Source organism: Pagrus pagrus, assembly GCF_965226575.1.
Source record: "Pagrus pagrus genome assembly, chromosome: 9".
Lineage (NCBI taxonomy): Eukaryota > Metazoa > Chordata > Actinopteri > Spariformes > Sparidae > Pagrus > Pagrus pagrus.
The window spans coordinates 7,606,839-7,622,552 of NC_140193.1; the positions used below are offsets into that span (position 1 = coordinate 7,606,839).

A 15,714-nucleotide genomic window follows, 5' to 3' on the forward strand; every position below is an offset into this window, starting at 1 on the left:
CCGGAGGCTTTGAAAGACAACAAAGATTATTTTGGAGGCATGCTCATTTGACTTTACAACATGCTTCTTCACAGAGCAAAAACACTGAGTACGACACTACAATGAGGCCTGTTATTTTGTATTGTGGGTTGGTGCACTGCTAGGATGACAGATCTCTCTTTTAAAGTAGCTCAAAAATTGTTAAGGTGTGGGCAAACACACATTGAATCATGACTTTCTGTAACTTCTAAGGCTTAGTTGCTGGGTTCAAACCAAAATGTCTAATTAAAGTTCAATAAGCTGAAGTAGAGAGGATTTTCTAAAGAGAGAGAAGGGGGTAGAGGGAATCTCTAATATGACCTGATGCCTCTCAGATGTAATTATTAGATCTTTCTTAAAAAGTTTCGGTAAAGTCAGCGGTGTGTATTTGTGTGTGTATGAACTGCTCTGTGTCTTGGTTCAGGTGAGGGCAAACGAAAGCTTCCATCACGCTCATGGAGTAGAAACTAAACGAGAATATGATTATCAAAACAACAGATATAATCTTTTCAGACATGACAAATAAATATGTATATAACTGTAAATATATATGTGTGTACATATCATAGAATTAAACACTATTCATACTTATACTGTGTATTATCATATATTTTATGTTACTATATCATATGAACTAGTTGCATAATCAGCATAACAATCCATCAATCCGAATCTATATATTGATTCAATAGTAAACGATCCAATGTGATTGATGCAAAGTAACAATATCGATACATATCATTATTTCTAAGGTGCACTTTTATTTTGTCTGTGTCACCTTTTATGTCCAAGTGCACCTCCTTCCTCAACATGCAAACAGTGCTAGTGCAAGGAAGTAATGGTAAGAACAAGACGAGGAGGATATTTACTCATCTCATAGGATCATCTATTCTATTTCAATTTTTATTTGCATTTACCTACTTGCTACTTTGTCTTTGTGGTGCCGCAAAACTTGAATTTCCCCTCAGGGGATCAATAAAGGATTATCTTATAGTTTTGTCTCCTTGACTGTAACTGAACGGAATTTTATACTCTTGCTCACTGTTCTTGCTGTTATGTGTCAGAGTTTTAAAGTAAATCTTACTGCACTTAGCCACTTACAATTATTTATATATTGCTATTTTCTTTATGGCCAAAAGCAGAAAAGAAAGTTTTTGCAGTTTCTGTTTTTGCTAACTGTTAAATGGACATATGATACTGTCTCATATCGATCGCAGCCCCTTCAATTGAATCGAATCAAGATCATATCATGGCAGACTTTTTAACATTATGGCATTGTTGTCCAAAAAATCCAGTGGTGGTTATTTAAACCCTAAGTATAAACATCCTTTATATTTAAAATTATTTTTAGTTACATTCTCCTTCATTTAGATTTAAACTGTGCAATTCTCCTATGCAAATCCCTGCTTGTATCCTATGCAATCGAAGTTTGTTTGCATTACAATTATGTATATAATTATGTATAATTATCCATCATGTCTGTGTGTGTAAAAGGTGTATAGAGTGAACATAGTCTTCATTTTATCTAATTTTTGAATTCCACTATCTTGCGTTATTTTTCTTTTCTTTAAAAAGTATGTAAAGGCCACATTTGCCTTAGTTTGATTAGTTTAATGTTGTATTGTATTTCACGTTGTTTTATAAAATGTAGGCGAAGCATACTCATACTTCGAAATATAAGCGAGTATACATGTGTTTTCACACTGATTACACATCAGAGCAGGAGAGGAAGAAGACATACAAGGGAAGGCATGCGGGCAGAAAAGAGGGAAACAAAAATACAGGCGGGCATTTGAAAGTAAAGAGCAGCTATTGCTCAGACTGAGAAATGAGGAAAAACCAGAGTCGACTCACTCATATTCTCCTCCTCATCCACATCCATGGTGACGGGTTTGTTCTGACCTGAGAGCAGCCTCGCCCCCACTGCACCTGGGGATCACAAGACATGAAGGTGGACTGCATAAGTATGGACGGTGATACTCGTGCACATAAACACATTCCAAGACCTTGAGTGGCTACAGCGATGATAAATTTCTTGATGCTCCAGCACGCACACACAAAGGAAAGTGCACATTTTGCAGTGTGGAAGTAGCCGGCGATGTAGGCATATAAATATTCAGAGACTGAGAGATATCAAGGTGAGAGAGGAGGCCAGGGCTGACAGGCCTTAATAGCAGGAGCAGTCTATTGTGACTTTAATATCCCTCCGATTAGACCTCATTTCCCACTGCCTGCTGAGAGATATACAGCCAGTGACATGGCCAAGTTACTCCGTTGCCACACACACGACTTATCCCAAGGTGGAGAGTGCGATTAAAGCTCCATTAAGCAATATTTTTCACACTAACATAGAATCAAATGATTTCATGCAATTTGAAATGTTCGCTCTGGGTCCCAATTATACTGACAAAGAACACCCAACACTGAGACTTTAAATTGTTGAATCCGAAGCAGCAAATGAGTGGCTCATTAAGAAAGCCAAACATTTAGCAAAGCCTTTTTTTCTCCAGCTTTCTTGCCTCAAGCTTCTGGACAGTATGTGATCTGGTATAAGGCAACAATGGGGGATAGGAATTTCAACCTGGTTGTATCTTTTGATGTCAAACGCCAAGCAGTCTAAACCAAATGTGTCATGACCTAACTTTCAAAATGACATTTTTTTTGCCAATTGGGGGCAAGGGAACAATCTATAAATATAACACAGACTTACTCTCACAGTATAAAGTTGTAGGAACAGTTGGCCAGTCCACATCCTGCAGAGGTGGAGATTTTTGAGTCTCATTCCCAACTCGTCAAGTACCGACGCTTTGGGATTGTAGGACGGGTTGGTCGCCATCCCGACGCGTCAGTTTGTGACGAGTTGGGAATGAGACTCAAAAATCTACTTTTCTTCCAAATAGGACCTTCAACAACCACTTAAAAGTAGTATATTAATATAAAATATAAATCATATGTATTGATATCATCTAGGTTTATTTCACACATTCCTCTTCTTCATACAAAATATGCCCAAGACCTGTTAACAAGTCTCTTTCATTTGTTACCGAGAATTTTTTCATCATTTTAATAAAAAACCCCTGCAAAATAGTTGACAGTTGGGCTGTAACTAACATAATATCTGTGTAAATGAATCCGTCAATTATTTTCTCGATTAATCAGTTGGTTGTTTGGTCTATAAAAAGTCAGAAAATGGTGAAAAATATTGATCTGCATTCCCCAAAGCCCAAGATGACTTCTCTTGTTCGTCCTAGAATCAGAGAATGATTCATCAATTATCAAAATATTTGCAGTAATTCAATAGTTGACAACTTATTGATTAATTGTTGTAGCTTCAGTTGACAGCACTACAACAAAACTAAAATAGGACTCGATTTCACCTTTAACAGATTGTTTGGATCACAAATTTTTATTGATGATTCGTGTCAACCATAAGGTTAACTTTTTATAGTCATTACACCCTGCTGAACATCAACTTAATGATCTCCAAAAATATCCTTTGGGAAAAGTTGCGGCACCGGCTCATGCTGAACCACTCATTACAGAAATAATAGTTCTACAGAAAGTTTCAACCCACCACCAAACACTTGGAAAAAGTCATAGTGCGACAAAAAAAATGTTGCTGAGGGCAGGGCAGATGAGTGCAGACTGATGAAACAGACTAACAGAGTAAGTCAGATGAGAGAAAGAGAAAGTTAAAGCAGCAAAGAGGGAGAAGGGAGAGAGGCGAGCGACACAGAGAGACAGAGAGAAAGCAGGAGAAAGATGGCATTGTGATATAGAACAGATTGTGCTGATTCTACTCTCCCTCCACCCGTCTTCCATCAGTGCCCCCATTCCTCAGCCAGACACTTTCTTAAGCTAAACTAAATGGGCTAATTAATCTGGGCTAATGGTGGGTGACAGCAAATATGCTAGCACAATTATCACCCTATTAAAGATTCATATTCCAACCCATAATTGAAAATGAAAAGGTGGGGTGAAGGGAGGATGGGTGGGAGTAGGGCCAACAGAGTGGAAGATGAGAGTAATTTCTCTCAGGTAGCGGGAGCCAGGTGCCCCCCGGACCCCCCAACACACTCATCCAGCAACCCAAAACCACATCGACACGCACGACTAGTTGCACTATTTACAAGTTGTTACTGCTGCAGTGCATTACGCTGTACGGTTTTGTTTCCAGACAAATCTAAATCATCGTGTTTTATTTGTTGGCATCTTAATTTGGTGTCTCGCTTTCAAATTAATTCCATCGTTTCTTCATTTTAATGTGGCTAAATGTGGAATTGAGTTATTGTGGGTAGATGAACTGCGTTGAGTATATCTAAGTGTAAAAATAAAAACTAAACAAGACGGTGGTTTTATTCACATACTTCTCCGTCCTCCTGCACACACTGCTGTGACGTTTAATCAGCACCCGATGCAAATGTGCCTGTCAGTTTTGATTTTCAGACGAGACCGCCTTGGTCATAAATCTGTAACCATTCCTGAAATCAGGTGCAATCATTGGGGAGCAGCCCACGAAGAATTCATAAAAGGAGTGTGCGTGTTTGTGTGTGTTTTGAGAAGTAAATCTGGAGGTGAATGGCTGTGCAGTCCTAAAGGGCACTGTGCCTCAGAAATAACCTGGGCCCTCGTTAATCAACATGTAAGCACTAGAGCCCGACCAATATATTGGTTGGTAGATATTGACCTACCACAGATATATCGGTGTTGTGTATATGTGGCTCAATATACACCGATATGAAGACTTTTCTTTATGAAATTATAATGCAGAAAAGATAGTTGGGACAATTTCGAATCAATAATCTCCCAGTGAAGTTCATTGTCTCAGGGAATTGGTGTCATTTTATACAATAATGGTTATTGTTAAACTGTTAAATATCCTGCCTTTGTCCCAAGTGTTTGAGAATCACATTTGAGGGATCACTGCCAGCTATTAATGAGTACAGCTCTGATCAAGCTTACGCACTGTATCCTTTGGGGGAACAGGAAGAGTGAAAATAGAAAGCATTGCGAGTGCCACAGCATGCATCAAACAATCTCAACATCCACATATTGCCCTGTGTTTTCTTTGATTAATAATTAAACAATTAGTAATTAGGAACTGGTGTCAAAATCTTTAAAAGACATCTGTGACAGGTCTTTGAAAATGTAACATGGCTCATCTTGCATTGCGCTCCACAGGGAGTGCATTTTTACAGAGTGGCTTCTGAGTAGGTACCGATCCCAAAACAGATATCGCCGGATTTATTCCATGGTTTTGACTTAACAACCGAAAGAAAGCTGTACGCTTAGATTTCCTGTCCACCAAGGGTTTTTTTAACCGCCTGCCCAGTGGCTGGAGATAGCTCGGTAAAAGGATGATTTGTTGCCTTATAATAATATTATAAGGTTATGGTTTATAATATGGTTTCTGAATGCAAATGGCCCTGAATGTGCACGAGCATGGTGGTTTTGAACCTGTGAGATTTATCAACGCTGATAAAAAAACTGGTTTGTTTGTTTTAAACTTTGAATTTAGAGCCTTTGCTCCACAGTGTTGATAATGAAAGCTCATATTTTTGTGTTGCATGAGATTAATGATCCTTATTAAAAATCATTCTATAACCCTTCAAAATACACCATGTCGATACAGAAATCGGTGCACTCTCAATTCTCAGAAACGGAGACACATAATTGTTCAGACAGATTAGTGCTGTGCTTCACGTACAATGTGTTGTGTGGATGTATATGTGTACTGTATGTGAATATTCTCTCTTTGACCAAGATCATCCAGATCAAGTTCAGTCAAATACTGAACAAAAGTGACATATTATATATCAAGTTATCCTTAATAAGGTCCATTAACTGATTCCTCTTAGGTATTACTTGCAGAAAATTTTAAAAAAAATATTCAAAGGTATACAAGCCGCTTTGTTTAAATGAATCATTTCAGAACCAAAAAAAAAAGTGTGACTGAGTTGATGTATGATACCTTTTACTTCCAAAGCACATATTCTACTACCAGCATTTCGTTTGACTTTTTAGGGAAATCTCTCCAGTTTCAAAAGGCACTTGAGCATTTCTCGTTTAAGATCAGTGATTTCTGAACATTAAAGTCTGCAAAACTAAGTTAGACTTTTTTCACGCATTGGAGATTTATTAGACTCTGGTAATAGCAAAGCAGGATTCTTGATAGATTTTCATTTTTTTTTTTTGAAAGAGGTTGATTTAAAGTGAGTCAAAAGAACCAACAGTGAGGGCTGCCGACTGCCTCCCTCCATATGCATAAATGATACCGCGTCATCAAGTTGTGAGACGGCTCGGTTCCAGGTAATTCTGAGTGGACGCTAAGGGAGGCAGGGAAAAGAGAAAGATGAGAAAGAAGATGAAAAACCTCAAATTCAATCTGGCACGGTGAGAGGGACTGAGGGGAAATAAGGTGGTTTTGATTTGTCTCTCATCCCTCGCTTGCGCTGTGACGGAGCGATAGAGCATCGCCACCATGGAGGGAGCAGTGGCCAACTGACGGGAGGAGGTGGGGTGGAGCGAGGGATGGAAAGGTAAAGGTGAGGGAAGAATAGAGGATGAGAGAGATAGAAAATGCAATCCTATTCCAAGTAAAAGAGAATCATTATCTCCACTAAAACAGAAGGCGATGGAAAGGTCTGCCCTTGGCAGGCTGTGGGGCTCAAACTGTCTAAAACAAACTGCCTATGAAAGCTCGTGGAGGAAGTCAGATGTTGCATCAAAATAATATCAGACCAACTTCAGACCTTAAAGAAAAAAAAAATGAAAGCCAGACGCATAATTAATTAAATATTCATTCTTGCTTACGTGAAGGGATAACCTTTAGTAATTCAAAACAATCTGAAAACATCAAAATATATTTGGGCATGCACCACATTAGTAGCTATTGTATCTCTGCAACTGGATTGTTATAAAGCAAAAACCTTGAAGCACAAAGCAAAAAACATTGAGCTTAAAGGTCCACCGGTGCAAAGATGCAAAATGCATTAGCACCGTAGCTATGTCTGACTAAAGGGGCATCATTTTCCCTTGAACTGTGTGAGGCACTGGATCTTCAGTTTGACTGAATTTACATAGATTTCTCTGTGCAACTCTCTCCAAGTTGTTATAGGTGATTAACAACGTTAATATCTTAAGAAACGTAATGTATGTCCAGAGCCGGAGGGCAGCCTGTTGGGACAGAAAACTGCAGCTGCGCTCTTTGTTTTTTAACCTCTCCTAATTGCGTCTCATATGTTGAGGCAGTGGCAGCTCTTTAGACTTTAGAAAAGGATATAATTTGCCGACTCAATGGCATACAGTAATGGAATAATTAAGATAATGCCTGCTTTGTCTAGTCTCTGTAGGACCTTATATACAGTACCTGACCTTTCACTGCAAATGGTAAGGGATGGCTCTTAAAATGCTCGGGACGTGGATCTGCCTCGACTGGGAGGGTGGCTTTTACAGAGTTTGTACCTTAACTCTTAATAACAGAGTACCTCTTTTCAGTCTCCTGTACTGCTTTAGATTGCAGGTTCTTCTTTTTTATTTAGTAGCCAGTAAGCTTGAACTTGTGAGGCCTGTTTCAACCTAATCCACATCACTGCTATGGTCACTGGTAGCTTAGTGTTCTCAGAACCAGAATCAAAAATACTTTATTGATCTGCATGGGGGAAATTGTGTAATGGCTTTCATAACACTGAATAGCTTTACACTGTCCCTATATTTTATTCAGCACTCGGTTTATTTTATTTTGTAGCCTAGGATGTGTTTTTCTCAGTAACTTGTTGCAAGGTACAATTTCTCCAATACAACTGATCTTGCTTTTATCTATCTCAGTGCCATCAAACTTACCATCCTCCGGGATGGTGTTGGTGCTGTGATCAAATACAATGTTCCTTCACTATGCTTAGTGCCACTACTCTTGCTGACAGTTGCTTGTCCCACTTTTGTTTCTGTTTGTTCTTTGAGCACCCCCGTCATGTTTCCATTTTGCAACACGCTGTCTTTAAAATGAGTGGTGTGGTTTTTGCCCTTGCTTTTCGAACATGCCATTTCCCCTTTCTGTTGCACCCTAATTTATACTTGCTTTGAGTGCACGCTGTTTTACGATAATTTGTGTATTTGAACTCACATCTATGTGCATGAAAAGTGATAGTCTGCCATGTGAGACCGTTTTTTGAAATGTATTCTGCCAGAAAGCCTTTAGTAACTCAGTTGATATGGTATAAAGATGGACACAATTTCACAATCGTGTTGGATGAAAAGATCTCGCACATGTCTTCCATTGGGATGGTTAGTGTTAGTTTGATTTTTACTTTTAAACTTGGTATGCATATTGTTTTTAGGTATTTTAACAGAATATTTTCAGTTTTCAGTCACAGGTTTGTTAGGTTTAGGCAACAAAACTACTTGGTTAGGTTCAGGCGACAAAACTACTTGGTTAGGTTTAGGAAAAGATCATGGTTTGGATCAAAATAATAAGTCACTGTTCACTTTTGATTTCACACAGGACACGAACAGTGATGATCAGACAAAATAAAAAATAAAAATCTCTGTAGTTACAAGTGACAAGACACCAGATGTAAGCCGACGAGAAGGTGCATCAGGCACACAACACTGTGTGATGCCGCCTCTTGTGAAATACCACTTTTTTAGGGAGACACCTTTGTCCACACCTTCTATTTGTCCCTCCATTTTCCTTAGCTATTGCATTATCTACCATTTTAGGCAATTGCTTTTGACAAGCCTGATTCTATATCACATCTGACTGATGAGAAAAGTCCAAAATGCACCGCTGAGTTCTGCGCCTGCTTTTTTGTTTCAGGTTTAAACTGATCTGTACTTCAGAGGAATACTTTCCCCTTCTTCTCATCAGTTTGTTCTTTGCCCTTTATAACTAACGTTTACGTGGGCATTGCGAGTCAACTGACTGAGCAACAGCTACGGCTTTGTATAAAAAAAAGTCGACGTACTTCAGTTATAGGAAGCAATACCACAAAAAGGGACACAAGTGCACACAGTTGTAATTTGTATCAACGATGACATGGCTGTTGGCCCACTGATGGAATGATGGCTTCTAATTGGTCCCATGACAAGATAATAGCCTCTGATTGGTCTGACAGTAAAGTTTCCAGTGTCGTGACACATAAAAGGTTTGCTCTTTGGTGTGATTACAGGGACTTGAGGGGGCACTTGTGCTTTGAAAACACTTAGCTCCTTTACTTCAACTTTAGTATTACAGCTTTCACTCAAGCTGCATGTGGTCCACTGTAACTGAAAACAAACTTCTTCCAAGAAAAGGCCACAAATGCAATGCATGCTTGTCATTTAAAGTTAGAACTCGATAGTAAAAATGCAGACAGACCTATTTAACTCAACTCTAATGAAAATAAATCACTTGCATCTTACTTTATCCATGAAATTACTTGTGTGCAATTCATTCAGCACTTCTTGCCTCGTAATTTTTCAGTCTGCAGTGTCGTCAGTGACACCAACTAATGCTTGGGCCCAGCTCGGCAATCTAATACTGTCACCCAGACTACATTAACAGCATATTAAAGACAAAAGCCTCCTCCTTCAAACTTTCAGTAGCCTGACATGTCAGTATGCTGACACGACCAAGATAGACTCTAAAAACAGCCCCCGCTTAACTCCTGTCATAAATAGAGGAAAAAGCTAAACAAGCACTGTCGTACAAACACAGCCGTGTACGTACTTATCTCTGTGATCTACATGTTCCTCTTCATGCTGCCGAAGGAAACCGAAACTCCCTTATTCCAGGAATCTGAGTGTAGTATTCTGGACCTGGATGACTTTCTTGTTACCTTTGTGATTTATTTTCTGTTCTGTAAATCAGCTAGTCCTGCTAGTTTTACCTGTATTTACCCTTTAACTTAGATTATTCAGTTTTGCCACTTGCTTTCAAAGCTATTATCTTATCTAGTTGTTTTTAAGGGAACCTTTTTGATCTCATATGGCTGATTATTGTATGGATGCACAATAACTTTTGTTTCCAATCCTATTCTCTGAAAAAGCGAAGAAAAAGAAATGACAGTAGTGAGAAAACCTTGGTAAAATAGAGTCCTAAAATGTATAATTTTTGTTGAAATTTAAAAATGTTAAAGCTAGTAAAGTTTAAGTACAGTTTGACCCAAAGTTATAAAATGCTAAGCTTGAAAAACATATCATGAAAATGTAGTCTGAGAGTCAAGTTTGTTTGTTTTGTTTAAATAACATCTTTGAAAGCTAAATGCAGGGGTGTAGAGTGTGATACTAATGTAGAAGCAGCAATAAAAAATCCTGATAAACATTTTTTTTTAAATTCAGTCACAGCGAGCAGAGGAAATTTAATATCCAGTCTGTTATCGAGCCCGAATTCTTGTGAAAGTCATAATTAAAAGAGGAGATTCTCAGTACAGACAGCTAAATCTCATCTGGCATGACTTTTGAAACCCCTACTTTGAAAAGCAATTTCTTTAAAAAAGGAAATGCCTTCTGAATATATATTCAGTCATTTCACCAATGTATTTATTAAAATTTTTATTTACTTAAGTTTGCATTTCTTGAACTGCAGAGAGGTTTTTAACAGAGTCAGTGACATCAGTCGTTCGTAGTTCGTGTTTGCTGTGTGGAGGCAGAGAGGGGAGTGATGCTGAATCCTAACCAGCAACATCATCTGGTACCTGTGTTAAACCAGTAGCCTGTGTTGTTTAGGATACTGGTGAGAAATGTTTGCTGCTTTTTGCCAATAGCAATTTCATTACAAAAAATGTTTATGTGCATCCATGAATATTTTTACATGTATGAGATATAAATGTTTAATGATGTATTTGTCACAACTAAAACTCCTCCTGTGGATGCCTGTAAATGTACAACTGTAAACCGTGTACAACTACATTATAGACAATACAACAATGTATTAAACATTTATACACTGCTTAAATATGGGCACTTAAGTAAAGTGTTACCACTCAACATGATGTGAGCTCATATGAATTTGCTTGTAGAATGATAATTTATGACTGCTGTTAAAATGTGTATGAAAGCCTTCTTGAGCTATAATTGCTAATTTGACTGAGCCTACTTTGTGAGTGTACACTTTTATGTTAGAACTGCTAGAAAAAAAACAGAAAGCTATGCAACAACAAATAAACTACGCTGCTGTTGTGATAATATTAACAAGGTGAAAACACTATGCTGAAAAACGCCACGTGTCAGTCATTATCGCATCCACAGCGTCAAGTCCTCCGTCATTTTCAGCGGACGACTTGGTTGCTTAACTGACCGCTCGGTCCGACAGGCTCTCTTGGGTGGTATTGTGGCTCACAGTATGCCAGGACTGCCAGGACTTGCTGGGTAATGGACCAGTACGGAGGCTCAGCTGGGAGTTAAGAGGGAAAAATGCCCTCGCATTTTCAGCTATGACTTGAGCCCCTACGGCACAGCTAATTCAAAGGTGCAATGCTTGGTTTTAGTGTTGGTGGGTGTTTTTACCTTACAATGAAATACAAACTCCAACAACTTCTGAACAATATTTCTCTCTAAATATATTTTTCCTCCCTTTTATTTTTTCTGCCCAACAATCCAAAACCCAAAGTTCAAGTTGAATCAACTGATCAATCACTTTCACTCTGACAATTTCAAAATGGATGTTAAACATGAAGCTGATCAAGTTTACTAGCTTATTAGAAATTGTAACATTCTTAAAGCTTGGCTGAATGCCTACGACTCAAAACGTAATGGACTAATATTTTCCCTCAAACATAAAAAATTAGTCAAAACTGACTAACAGAACTGCAGGGATGGAGAGGTGTGGAAAGAGGCGAGAATCGGTCTTTTATTGTGTTCCAGACTTTAATATCTGACAGCCGGTCGTTTATCATCATGGACCGCTGATGGTGAGGGAAGGGGAAGGTGGAGAAAGCAGAGGCAGAGAGTATCAATATGAATTTTTTATTTGATGGGTTTTATGGGAGATTGCATTTCGGAAGGCTGGCAGAGTCAAGGTTCATGGAAGAGTGAGAGGAGAGAGAGAGATAGAGAGAGAAAGAGGCCAAGTCATAAAGGCAGAGCGAGAAATAATGGTGTCCATACACATGAAGAACACACACTAACGCTTCTGTTTGCAACATGCTACACACTATCCCCACTGTATGTGCATTCAATCAAAAGCATAAAAACAAAGCGCCTCAAATTTTTATCATTCTGCTTGAAAACTCCCGTCACGCATTTTCCACCTTTTGTTTCTTTAAACCCACACACACCTATTTTTCTCTCTCACACACATACAGTACAGACTATTTGTTGCCTTTTTGTTTTTCTCCCTCACACAAAAAACTGTACACACACAAACACACTCAAACTTCTTGGACTGGCTTCAGGTGTGGTCATAAATCATCAGAGTGAGTGGCTATGATTCCTCCAGCACCAGCAGAGCCGGGGGGGAGAGGAGGACGGGGGTTGGAGGGTGGAGCACAGGGCCGGTGGGCCGGCGAGGAGGCTGCAGCTAAATGGCTGCCCTCGCTTCCTGTGTCTGCCGAGGCCAGAACGAGCGACTGCTCAGCCTCTGGGTGCGACACATCACAGACTGCCAACACCAGTGACAGAAACACATGTAATGGTCTGAATAATCCCCTTTAGATGGACTCAAAAACACACACAAACACACACATGAACCCAAAGAAGAGGAAGCCAGGCAAAAATAAAACAAAAAGATAGTTGCTGATGGAGGTAAACAACACATGAAACACTTCTGCGATGCATAGCAGGGTGAGAAAAACAAGTTCATCAGATTTTGCTCTCTTTTGATCTAATTTTCAGGGTCAGTCGACTTATCTGGGCTTTGTTAGCAGTAAGAGAAGAGAAGAATCTGAGGATGGGTTGGGCTGCCATCCGACGGAGCCTGGGGATCTGTTCCACATCAGCACCTTGACCGAAGGCAATGACTGAATTAACCCAATATACCTTGAACTCCACGCAGAAAGGCCCTGCCCCCGCCAGGAACCAAATCCAAGATCTTCTGCTTAAACATTGCGACTTTTTGTAATTTTATAAAGTAGATTCCTAATGAAAACACAATGAGGCTACAAACCTTTGTCTTTTTATTACTTGACAGTGTGACAAGACCCATCGCCAACATGTTACTGGCCCCTTTGTGGCGTGGCAAAATAATACCCAAAAATATAAATTAATCTTTCAAAAAAGATCCAAAGAACACCCATATTGGTGTACAGTCAATGTTGGTTTCTGTAAAATATGACCAAGATCGTTTCATTATCTAAACCATGTTTAATATTGTAATGAAGCTCCCCTTACCTTAATGAAGCAGTCACCTTAACCCAGACTACAATCTTTACCTAAACCTTACAAAACAGTAACTAGAGCTTTGCCACATCATAAAAATTACCATTTTTTTTAATACTGATCTGTAATTGGAAGAAAACACTTCAATATGGACAAACAATTTGTTGTTGACCTGTTACAAACTGCTTATGGTTTTCACATGTCACCACAGGGTGATCAAAAATGTCAACTGTATAATCTCAAAATCTGTTGAGTCAATTATGGGAAGCAGGTTTAACTTTACTTGTTTTTTGAAAATGATCAATTTTTGTTTGTACAAACTTTCCAAGATACTTTTGCTCCTAACCCAACTCCTACACACAATTTAAAAAATAGAAAACACAAGCCATGCATGTACACGCTTGCATACACAAATACACCTCCTGACTTTGCTTCCCACATACAATTTAATTTTTGAAAACCGCACTTTTACTGCCACCCACCTACCATATGCACATCGATGTCTGTCTGTCAGTTATTCTCTTAAACATCCATTTTCTTCCACTCTATTTAAAATAACAAACACAGTGTACGGATAGGTTGAGCTGGAAAATGAGGTAGGGACCGACATCTCCCACCTCCAAGGAAACCAGAGGTAAACATCTGTCTGTTGTGGCTTTATATGGTCTGTAAAGCTGTGCAGTTGCAAATAGTGTGGAGTTTGACACATAGTAAAGTGAATACCAGAAAGATTAGATAACTGTGTTTTTGCCTGGTGGGAGACTATCACAGACACATATTTGAAAGCGTTTTGAGTACATGTGCTGTTTCTCTGAGAACTACTCATACTGTATGGTATTCACACCAGAGTACAAACAATACAAGGTTTATTTAGTCAGGCCTGAACCCTGATGATTTGGGGGTTACATTTCCTCCATTTTAAGTCCTTATAAAACAGTTATCAGAGGAGGAGTTTACTCTGGACTATATTTTTCGGCTTAGTTTGATTTTATTTGTGTAATAACTACAGAGCTTCTGTGTTACGTGTGTTACTTTGTGCCTCATTTATCTGGCCTGTTGTTTGATATAAAAGGGAATAAAGCTAAACTGACAAAAAAATAAAAAATTCTACACATTAACCTGAAAATTACATGTATGATAATTTCTCACTACCAGCCACTACTAGCATAACACACCCAAATTTCCAACCTGAACTGTTAGAGCTTGGCATACTTCCTATAAAGCTTCTCAACGAGCTACATTCATGAAAACGCTGACGTTGTAACACAGGGAACGGGGTGAGGCTAAATGAATGAGCATCGTTCGGCACAGCTTGCAAAACACAAACAAGTTTGTGACAGAGACTCTCAGGTAAACGACAAGGAGATGATCAGTCTACACCAAACATACCAACTACTACTTTGCCCTTGGTTCACTAGTTTTGTTCCCAGACAGTTGCCATTTTGGTGCAGCGAACAATGAATGCTGTTACAGACTAAAAATGTAGAGAAAATTCATGCTGCACTTTCAATGCTTTCACCATAAAGGTGACTTGTTCCTTATTTATTTTTTTCAGTAAGTTGTAGTTCTGTATTAATAACAGACCGTATTTAAAATTAATTTTATAAGAGTTTGAAAGCAAAATATGTATTTATGTGTGACTGTGCGCAGTGGAGGATAGGGGGGCGTAAAAATATTCTTATCTACTAAAGCGGGGGGCCTTCAGAAAAAGTTTGGGAACCACTGTACTAACTGATCCCTACATGCACTGTTGTTCAACTGACAGCTGAATGGATTTGTCAGTCTCTACTAATTGTTCAGGACAAAACAAATAAAAAATAATCAGCAAACGAAGATGATGTTAAACTGAATCAATAAAGTGGAACAAAACGGTGATTCAGGTTGATTATCAGGCTAATATAATGAAACAGACACAACAAGTGGCTCTAAAATTGTAATAGTGGCAATTTCAAAGCTGGCAATGACAGACAACAGTTAGTGTTTATCAAAAATAATTAGGAATGGGTTGTGTGTCTACAAGCCATATGGGAAACATACTATATATCAGACATCTTTATCAGAGATTAACATAACCTTTATTATTGATTATTAAAGATTCAAGCTGCCAATTACTAGCATCAGCGTTTGCTCTGTTAAGCTCAGTTAAACAACTCAAGTCATCTCATGAAATAGTTTATTTCCAGAAAAAACTGACACTTTAGCTTTCTGGAGAGTTGCTGCAGCATCTCTCACTCAGAAATAAAGAATGGAGAGAAATGCTTAAGTAGGTAACGACAGCTTAAACATTTCCTTAATGAAACTAATGTACTACTTTAAATTGCTGGAGGAAGAACAACTTGTTTGTTAGAAAAGTTTGGGGAAAAAAGACAAACAGGAGAGTTGTGTTGGTTACAAAAAAAAAAA

General features: G+C 38.6%; 1 protein-coding gene across 2 annotated transcripts in view; it reads right to left on the reverse strand.

The window, feature by feature from the left end:
- The window catches only part of adarb1b (adenosine deaminase RNA specific B1b), a 128,715-nt gene that overhangs the window by 21,907 nt on the left and 91,094 nt on the right, over window positions 1-15,714 (reverse strand). For both annotated transcript variants that reach the window (XM_084362964.1, XM_084362963.1), the window contains one exon: window positions 1,873-1,947. In XM_084362964.1, the coding sequence (XP_084219090.1) occupies window positions 1,873-1,900 (28 nt within the window). In that variant the 5' untranslated portion in view covers window positions 1,901-1,947. The remainder of the gene's footprint in view (window positions 1-1,872; window positions 1,948-15,714) is intronic.